Source organism: Balaenoptera borealis (assembly GCF_965194805.1).
Source record: "Balaenoptera borealis genome assembly, chromosome: 16".
Taxonomy (NCBI): domain Eukaryota; kingdom Metazoa; phylum Chordata; class Mammalia; order Artiodactyla; family Balaenopteridae; genus Balaenoptera; species Balaenoptera borealis.
In genome coordinates, this window is record NC_138872.1 from 81639851 (window position 1) to 81649659 (window position 9809).

General features: G+C 54.2%; 1 protein-coding gene across 2 annotated transcripts; it reads right to left on the reverse strand.

Annotated features, from left to right (window-relative positions):
• Positions 1–997: 997 nt before the first annotated feature.
• EPO (erythropoietin) lies at positions 998–8197 on the reverse strand. Of its 2 annotated transcripts, XM_082361331.1 has the most exons (5): positions 8097–8197; positions 7401–7543; positions 7089–7175; positions 6660–6839; positions 998–6510 (listed from the first exon to the last, which is right to left on the reverse strand). In XM_082361331.1, the coding sequence occupies exons 1-5, from the start codon at positions 8107–8109 to the stop codon at positions 6352–6354; spliced, it is 582 nt and encodes a 193-aa protein (XP_082217457.1). In that variant the 5' UTR covers positions 8110–8197; the 3' UTR covers positions 998–6351. The 2 variants fall into 2 exon arrangements, with proteins under 2 accessions (XP_082217457.1, XP_082217458.1); XM_082361332.1 differs by lacking the exon at positions 7089–7175.
• Between the last annotated feature and the right edge of the window lie 1612 nt (positions 8198–9809).

Genomic DNA, 9809 nt, shown 5'->3' on the forward strand with positions numbered 1-9809 from the left:
ATTCTTGCCTGCTCACCTAACTGAATCTCATGTTCTCCCTCTTTTTTTAAAAAAGGTATTTTATTGAAGTATAGTTGATTTACAATGTTGTGTTAATTTCTGCTGTACAGCAAAGTGATTCAGTTGTACATATATGTATCCTTTTTCATATTCTTTTCCATTATGGTTTTTCACAGGCTATTGAATATAGTTCCCTGTGCTATACAGTAGGACCTTGTTGTTTATCCATCCTATATATAATAGTTTGCATCTGCTACTTCCAAACTCCCACTCCATTCCTCCCCCACCCCCCTCCCCCTTGGCAACCACAAGTCTGTTCTCTATATCTGTGAGTCTGTTTCACTTGTTTTTGTTTCATAGATAAGTTCATTTGTGTCAAATTTTAGATTCTACATATAAATGATATCATATGGTATTTGTCTTTCTTCCTTTTTTAAAAAATATTTATTTATTTAGCTGTGCCAGGTCTTTAGTTGCAGCATGCGGGATCTTTTAGTTGAGGCATGCAGGATCTAGTTCCCTGACTAGAGATTGAACCTAGGCCCCCTGCCTTGGAGTCTTAACCACTGGACCACCAGGGAAGTCCCTGTCTTTCTCTTTCTGACTTACTTCACTTGGCATGATAATCTCTAGGTCCATCCATGTTGCTGCAAATGGCATTATTTCATTCTTTTTTATGGCTGAGTAGTATTCCATTGTATATATGTACCACATCTTCTTTATTCATTCATCTGTCGGTGGACATTTAAGTGCTTTCCATGTCTTGGCTATTGTGAATAATGCTGCTATGAACATAGGAGCACATGTATCTTTTTGAATTATAGTTTTGTCCAGATATATGCCCAGGAGTGGGATTGCTGGATCATACGGCAACTCTATTTTTAGTTTTTTGAGGAACCTCCATACTGTTTTCCATAGTGGCTGCACCAGTTTACATTCCCACCAACAGTGTAGGAGGGTTCCCTTTTCTCCCCATCCTCTCCAGCATCTGCTATTTGTAGATTTTTTTGATGATGGCCATTCTGACCGGTGTGAGGTGATACGTCATTGTAATTTTGATTTGCATTTCTCTAATAATTAGCTATGTTGAGCATATTTTCATGTGCCTGTTTCATGTGCCAATCTCATGTTCTCTTCATCGCAAAATTCTTGTCCTCGTTTTCCGCATGTGGAAACTGAGCTCTAGAGAAATGATGTCAATTGCCCAGCAGAAGGGCATGGTGCTGACGGTCCCTACGTGGTGTCCTGCCAAGTCCCATGGTTCCCTGAAGTGCATCCAAATGGGGGCGGGGTCCCATCCCAGCCCGAGCAGATCTGCCTTTATCAGTTTCATCAATAGCAAGTCTACATGAGAATGCAGCTAAGAGGGTGGTTTTGCCTCTTTTTAAAAACAGCACTGACGCTTGCTCATGGCTCTATCTTGGCTGGTGGGCTGGCCTGGCAGCAAGCTGAACTATCGTGAATCCAGAGTTCCTGTATCCCACACCCAGGTGTTCCTAGAGATCTTCAGTTTCATTCCCTTTACTTTGGCAGCCCCCGTCCCTACTATCAAATCTATGCCCAGGGTGCCTGGCCTTGGCCCCTGACATGTGACAGGGTTGTCTGGGCCAGCCATTCTCATGAGCTGTCAGGGAGGGGCCGGTGCTGTCATGCCCCAGGTGTTGGAGCGGGAAGTCCCCACCCCCTTCGGAGTCCTGGGGACTCCTTCTGCCCAAGTGAGCACCCACAGAGCCCACTCAAGGGTCAACCCCTAAAAAGAAAGATCCTCTGCCCCTTTATATCAAAGCCGGGGGTATAAAGGATGCCCAGCCCAAACCTCGATCTCCCCTTCCTCCAGAGCAGGTTAGGAGAGCATTCAACAGAGGGACAGAGCCAGGAAAGGGTTAACCCAGGGAAGAGCAGCAGAAGCCAATTGATCCCCAGCCCCTCCAGGTTAGGCAATAAGTCCTCTGAAGGCTGCTCTTGCTGACCTCCCTCTGGCGCCGCAGAGCTGGCCGGTCACAGCTTCCAGCCTGTCTGGGGGTGGGGGGTTGGTGCTCAGGCAGGACAGGAGGGAATGTGGTGTGGGAGGGAACCACGGGCTCTGCCTTTTGGGGAGTCCGGAACGGGCGAGGCCCCAGAGGCTTTGTCACCTGACAAGACTGGCAAGAATAGGTGTGAGGGACCCTGGGATGTGGAAGAACCTGGGAATCACTCCAGGAAACTGCAGCCAGTCCTGGCTTCCCTGTGTGTCCTTGGGCACTTTGCTCATCTGCTCTGGGCTTCAGTTTCCTCATCTGTAAGATAGAGAGACCAGCACAGCTAAGGTTTTTTAAAAACCAGAAATTGTGTGTGGGTGGTATAATTTTTTTAATAACTCATTTTTTAGAATCGAGGAGGGAGTTTATAGACATTTGGGCATGACTCACATAGGCTGGGAAACCATCCTGCTATCTGTTTTTCTGTTGCCAATAATCTTTTATAATGTCACAGTTTTATGATGGAATTTTAAGCGGAATGAGCCTTGACCAGCTGGAAATGATGTAGTTAACCTTCAGCCTAGATTCCAGTGTCTGAGAGGCCTCATTTAGCTAACTCAGCTGTAGCAACAATCACCTACTGTGGGAGACCAGTAGACTGAGTAGTCCCAGGAGAATCCCAGGTGGCCGGCCTGGAGGCTGGGGTCAGGCGGATGCATTGGTCAGCCTGATGCTGAGGCCCAGGAAGAGCGTTCGGGCCAGTGGTACCCAAAGCCAAGAGGCTGCAGTCAAGGTGGGAGCTGGCGCTGCAGGAGGCAGATGAGGTGGGCCCCAGTGCTGGGAGATTTGGTGGTGGGGAGGGTCATAGGCACTTTCTGCCTTTCCAGGGAGGAAGCGGGCACCAGGGGCAGGGGATGGAGCGGGAAAGAGTTGGTAGAGAGGAATGGATGGGACTCATGCCTCGCTGACTGAAGCTGTTTCCTCCCCTCTGTCCACTCCCTCTGCTTTCTCTTCTCCCCATGATCCTTGCTTCTAGTAGAAGAGGGACCCAGAGTCCGAGAGCCTGGCTCCCGGTCCTGACGCTTCCTCTCAGTGTCTTACGACCTGGGCCAGACCCATTCGTAATCTCTCCGGATCTCGGTTTCCTCCTCTGCAAAATGGGGAGCCTCTCCTGTCTCTGCCTCCCTCATGGGGTGAGGAGAGCAAATGTGAGGCTGCCCGGGAAAGCACCTTGGAAATCGCAAAGCACTCTACAAACAGAACGCATCTCCATGAAACAGTTATGTAACCCGCTGACTCAGAACCGGGCTGAGCTGGCTCCTGTCCCACCCGGAAGTCGGAAGAGCTGGCTTGGTCACTTACCTGGAGGAACTTAGTTTTAGTTTCCCTGTCTGACAAAAGAGGATGGTGCCCACTGTCCTCCTTTTTCATGGAGTGATGGTGAGAATCAGAGCAGATCGTATAAGTGCCAGAGATCAATATGTTGTTAATCATCGTAACAGTAGTGCAGAAGAAAGTTTACACCCCTGGCCCGCACTTGAAGAACCTGGGAAATCTGGCAACGCCCTCCTTGCATATCTGTGTCTCTTCGCAGGGACTGTGGGTGTCACCAGGTTCTTCCCATCCAGGCCCCTCGGCCCCCCCACCTCTCGGGACTCAGTCACATGCCAAGCTGGCTATATCTACACCTTCATTCATGAGCACCCGTCTTTTTGCCGCCAGGGGACTGCCCGCTCTAGGAGGACACTGGGCTGTGAGTGGCACAGACCGTCTTTCCAAGCTTCCTAGCACTTAGTGCAAAGGCTGGAACACAGTAGGCACTCCATAAATGTGGAATAAAGTATGTTTTAAAATTATGTTCTTAACCTACTCGCCCATCACACCTGACCCAGGTCATATACTTCAGGTTCTGTTAACTACTTTTTTTTTTTTTTAATTGAAAGCAGTAAGAAGTCTAAAACAAAGTCGAGGAATAAGGTCAGGAGGAAAAAAGATCCAGGAGATGTTTAGGCAGCACATCAGGCTGAAAGGTGGACAGGACTTTGGGGTTATGAGTCCTAAATCTCAAGTTCAGGTCCCAGCTGTAACTTACTAGCTGGATTCCCTGGGCTTCAGGACAAGTCTCTTAGTTTCAGTTTTGCCAGCGAGAAAGAGAGATTCCTTCTTTCCTGATTCACAGAGGTGGAGCAAGAACGGGATGGCATGTGTGGAAACCATAACACGAATTTTTATCGAAATGCACAAGGTCAGAGTCCTCAGGGTTCTATAGCTTGTAGATTACTCTAGCATTTCCCAAGAGGGCCTGAAGAGGGCACTGTAGCCCAGAAGCAGGGTTGGCCAGCAGGAAAATTCTCCTTGGGTCCTGCCCTTGGCTGACTCCTCCCACCACAACTTCACCCCTACCCTCTCACACACATATACTTGGCAAATACCCTGCAACCCCCCAACCTGCCCATATTCTTCCTGCTGCAGATTGCAAAACATTCCCTGCCTTGTGCATATTTGCCGGGGTGCAGGCTGACTTCTCCGTTTTGTGATATAAGTGAAAGACCGATTCCCCCCCATGTACGATAATGGCCAGGATCGGGGGTTCCTGCACAGTTCTGTGACAGCTTTTGTTGTCTGCACAGGTCTCTCTTGGGCGTTACTTTGCAGCTGAAACATTATTTCTGGGAAGGAATTTGAAATTGATTGTCAGGGGAAAGGATAAAATTAGAAGTACGAATTCCCTGGCGGTCCAGTGGTCAAGACTCTGTGCTTCCACTGCAGGGGACACGGGTTAGATCCCTGGTTGGGGGACTAAGGTCCTGCATGCGGTGTGGCCAAAAAAAAAAAAAAAGGAAGAAGCAAGTAGGGATCAAGTGTGGAGGTTGAGTGAGTTTGTCCCGTGTCCCCCATCCCAGGGGAACTGGGAGGGCTTATGTGGCAGAAATAAGCAGAAGAGGGAAGGGGGTGAGTGCTGGGATGATGGGGGATTCCTGTCATCTTGGCCTTGGGCAAGGTATTTTACTTCTTCATCTGTACCATGGGAATGACTGCAGTGACATTCTCCCAGGGCTGTGTGAGGAATAAAATGAGGTCATATAAATGAACTACCTGCAGTAGCTCTGGACAGAGTGATTGATCAACGAGATGGTTGTCTGGGAAGTTGGTTCCCACTGTACCCCAATCTACTACTGCCCCTTTGGCAAGTTTCAGGGTAGAGCATTCATGGTAACCATCCCCAGGCAAGGAAAGTTCCACTGGATTTAGAGGGGGCTTGTGTGCTGAGATGACAAAGGCTGATGCTGGGGTTGTGGCATTAGAAGAAGCGGCCACAGAGAAGAGACAGAAAATAATAAGGGTCCAGCAGGCAGCATTGGCAGCTGCCACCAACCCCCAAAGGAGCCCCTCCTCCTGGCTCCTGTGTCCTTGCCGGCAGCCGAGGCTCACTAAAGACATCATCCTGGGGACTTCCCTGGCGGTCCAGTGGTTAGGACTCTGTGCTCTCACTGCCGGGGCCCAGGTTCCATCCCTGGTTGGGGAACTAAGATCCCACAAGCCGTGTGATTCAGCCAAAAAAAAAAAGACTTATCCTGGGCCAGATGGCAGCTGCCTACTGAGGACTAGCTTTGAATGGAGCCACCTTATTGACCAGCGTGGGCAGAGCTTGTGGCCTCAAGCCCATTGGGGTCAGGAGGTCAGACAGGCCATGCAAGGCAGCACGTAGGGCCCGGCCCCCTCCACCTCTGGTTTCCCGGACCTGCTGCCTGCTGCCAGGATGGGGGCAGAGCCAGGGAGGTAGGGGTCTCCCGGGAAAACAGAAAAGCCAAGAGCCAGGTTGCGATTTCAGTTCTTGCCAGTGAGATTGAAAAATACACAAGACTTGGACCCAGTGAGAGCCAGGAGCCAGCCCCCATCCCATCTTCACGGCTCCCACCACCCTCCTCATCCAGCGGGCTCTGCTGTCACGGAGTCCCCATGAGACCCGGAGAATTCATGGCTTGCCCCCTAAATTCTCCAGTCCATCCTCTCCCTGCTTGCTGGGTGCAAAAGGAATTATTTGCCCTCCAGCTTGTCCCAGCATCACGCAGCATCACGGTTCTGCAGGGCACTGAGATGAGTTTCAGTGTCTCCCCTGCATGGCGCTGTCCCCAAGTTTAAGTTGAACTCTCTGAATTCCTCCTGCTTTGGAGACTCAGGCTGGCCCCTGTGACATCCTTAGATCTGAGTTGAGCTCTGAACAGTTCCTCTAGCCCCTGAGATATCACCGCTGGCCCTGGAGTGTCCGTGGGACAGTCTGGCGCTGAGCTGATGGCCCATCGACAGGGGTTGGGAGTGGAGGCGCAGAAGGCACGGCACAGGCAGTGGTGGTGAGCGAGGTGGTGGCCGTGCCCGGGGTGGGAGCACCGGGTCACCTGTCCCCTCTCCTGCAGGCCTCCCCTGTGTACAGCGTCAGCTTTCCCCGCAGGAAATTGGAGTAGATTCGGAAAAGTTTGCACAAAGTATCAACAGTGAATGTTCGGAGGGGGGCTGCAGAGGAGGCTGCGTCTGGAAGGGGGACGGCTTCCTTCTGCCAAGGAGAGAACAGAAGGTTACCGCTGGGGACCCCGGCAGGAGATGGAATCTGGGACAGAATCGCAGCAGGGATTCCTTGGCAGGGCCCTTCTCCCATTTTACAGAAAGGGCAAACACAAGTGCCAGGGAGGGTCCTACACGTACCTGGGCTCCCAGCTCCCGAAGCAGGGAGGTGAGGCTTCGCAGGCCGCTGACAGCTTTGTCCACGTGCAGCTGCAGGGCCTCGGATGGCTGGGACGAGTTGGCCAACAGGGCCTGGCCCTGCAGGATGGCTTCTGAGAGCAGGGCCAGGCCCTGCCAGACTTCCACAGCCTGCTGCTGGACCTAAAGGGAGCGGAGACTTGGAGTCAGCTGGCCCAAGCCAGCCCCGCCCTCCTCCCTCTCAGCAGCCCCAAGCAAACAGAAGTTTTGTTGAATGAATGAATGAATGAACAGATGAATAAATGAATGAACGTATTCCATTCAGCCCTCATCTTTGCTGCTCTGTTTCTCCTCTCTCTCTATCATCCTCCTTCCTGCCCTAGGAGGTTCCCAAAATGAGACTCCCCAAGAGGAAGGAAGACATGAACTCACCTCCATCCTCTTCCAGGCATGGAAGTTAACCTTGGTGTCTGGGACAGTGATGTTCTCACTGAAGCTGCAGCCTTCAGCACAGCCCACCTGAAATGCACGAGCCTGGAGTCAGGGGCCGCAGGGGCTCCTGCTGGCTTCGCCCCTTACCTAGCTTCCAGCTGTGCACTGGGGACTACCACTCTTATTACTTTTACTGGGGGCTCTGGCTCCCCACTTCCACCCCTGAACCAAGTGCCAGGTTCCTGGATCTTGGGGGAGACCCTGGACCCCTGAGGGTGAGTTCTGTGGAAGGTCCTGGGGAGGGGGCCTCACCGTGGCATTTTCGGCCTCCCTGGCCTCCAGGATGTACCTCTCCAGGACTCGGCTGTCACAGATGAGGCGTGGGGGGGCGCCCAGGACTGGGAGGCCCAGAGAGAGCAGCAGCAAGGACAGCAGAAGCAGCAGGGCAGGACATTCTAGGAGAGAGAGCCGGGCGGAGCGTGAGGCCGGGACTTGCAGGAGAAGGGGTGCTTTGCACGTGCACGCTCACCCATCCCGCTGCTCTGCCCCCGCGAGTCCTCCCGACCCGAACCTTGCGAGCGCTCAGGCTCTGCCTCCTTTGCCTTCATTCAATCCCGCGGCCGCGTGCACACCCCACCCCCCAGCTACCGGCATCCACTTCTCCCGGCCAAACTTCAATCCCGGTGTGACAGAGGCTTCCCCTCTCGCAGATCCGGGCTGTTGCTCCCAGACCCAGGTATCAGCTTCCTCGTCACCCACATAGCCGCCCCTCTTCTCCCTGGACCCCCCAATCCTCCACCGCGTCTCCAGCTCAGATTCCGACTTTCCCGGGGACTCCCCCAGCCCGGCCGGCAGGTGAAGGCTGCCCCACCCCCCTTGCCCTTCCGGGGTCCTTGGCAAGTCGCAGGTCCTTGAACCCGGCCACCCCAGGGCCAACAGCCCCAGCGGCAAATTCCTCCTCAAACAGGGGCCGGGCGGGCGGGCGCTCCCCCGGCCGGGAGTACTCACCGCGCACCCCCATCTCCGCGCCTCGCCCGGCCCCTCAGCGACCTGGGGCTCGGCGGGTGCCCGCGCCGGGGGCCCGCATCCCGGGAAGCTCGGCGGGGCAGGGCCACCCCGCCGCCCGAAGGAGGGGGCCGCCGTCCGGGGCGCCGAGCCGGGGTCGGGGCAGAGCGCGCAGGGCCCGGGGCCAGGGTCCGGAGGACGGCGCGGCGAGGCGGCCGGCCGGGGTTGGCCCGGGGACTGTTGGCCCGGGGAACTGCGGCGGCGGCCGGGGGTCGGGGCTGTTATCAGCTGTGTGCGTGCGTGTGGGGGGTTGGGGGGGGCTGTGTGCGTGAGGGGTCGCGGGAGGGGGGGGCCGGAGGGGTCAGAGCCGGGGGCAGGACGCCTGGGTCGGGGGCTCGCCGGGGCGGGAGCCGAGCTGCCGCAGGGGCGGGTGCGGGGCGCGGGGCTGCCCGTCGTCGGACCCCGGGGTTCCGGGAGGGGCGGCTGCGTGCGCGCAGCGGGACGGGCAGAAGGCAGTGCCATTCCGGGAAAGGCTGGGGACCCCCGACGTCCCCCCAGGGAAGGAGGCGTCCCAGTCTTGGGCGGGGACTCAGAGCTGGGACTGTCTGGGTTCTTGTGAGGCAGCTAGGGCTGGAAGCCCGGAAGGTGCTGGCGGGGCAAGTCAGGGGCCTCCTTCTCAAGATCCCAGTTCTTGTTCTAGAAACCAGTGTTCTTGTTGAGGAATTTAATGGGGGCGCACAAAGCAAGAAATCTGAGGGGGTTTTCTCCCCCACTCCTCACTTTTGAGGACCCTGAAAACCCAGAAATTGAACTTTTAGGTTAGTCTGCATGGTAAAATTCTTAAGAACTCTGAAATAGAGTGAACCCCCAGAGTGATGGCACTTGGGATTGGCAGCTGAGCCTTTGTGGCTTCTAGGAAGCCCTGAGGCAGGGGGGAAGCTCCCGGGGGCAGGAGTCCAAGGCTAGCTGGCCTATCAAACCTTGGAAAGTGGCCTGAGTCCCTGAGCCTCAGTGCTCTCACCTGTCAAATGGGCCTCATGAAAGCACCAGTCCCAGCTCATGCAGCTTTCATAAAAGACAGGGATGTCCTACAAATACCGGCGGTTATTTATACGTTCATTCACTCCCTCCCCAGTCCCATGATATTAGAGATATTTTATTCATGTGTTCAGTGCCTTCTTTGTGCAAGACAGTTGACTAAGAACTTTTCAGGACAAAGAGATGTGTTGAGCCCTAAGTCCTGCCTCCTGGAGTTTGTAGCTTACAATAGAGATAAGGTGGGGACACGGAACTGTGCATGAAGACTGGAGTGTGCACATCCGAGCTGTGAGAGTTTGGAAGAGGGGGAGCTCACCTCTAGCTGGGGAATCAAGGAAGATTTGATGCAGGAGGTGATAACAAGCTCAGCCTTGAAGGGTCGGTAAGATTTCAATGGGAAAAGATGTGAGGTGGGTGCAGAGGCCGATCCAGCCAAGTGCTTGGTGGGTCAGGAGTGTTGGGGTGAAGGGTGGGGTGGGGGAGGGAGAGGTGGAGATCAGACTAGGGTGCTGCTTAGGGAGGGGTCAGGTTGTGAAGGGCCTTGAATGCCCCTCTGAAGAATTTGGATTTTGTTTGGAAAGAGTGGGAAGTATTCATTCATTCATTCATTCATTTGAAGTATACATGTACGAGTACCTACTCTTGGCCAGGGACCTGGGGATAGAGCAGTGAATGAAA

What these genes read in the sequence shown, in the direction of transcription:
- EPO (XM_082361331.1), bottom strand. An exon ending in GGGAGGCCGAAAATGCCACG is followed by an intron (nt 7,176 to 7,400) that starts GTGAGGCCCCCT and finishes CGTGCATTTCAG; the next exon opens with GTGGGCTGTGCTGAAGGCTG. An exon ending in TTCGGGAGCTGGGAGCCCAG is followed by an intron (nt 6,511 to 6,659) that starts GTACGTGTAGGA and finishes TCTCCTTGGCAG; the next exon opens with AAGGAAGCCGTCCCCCTTCC.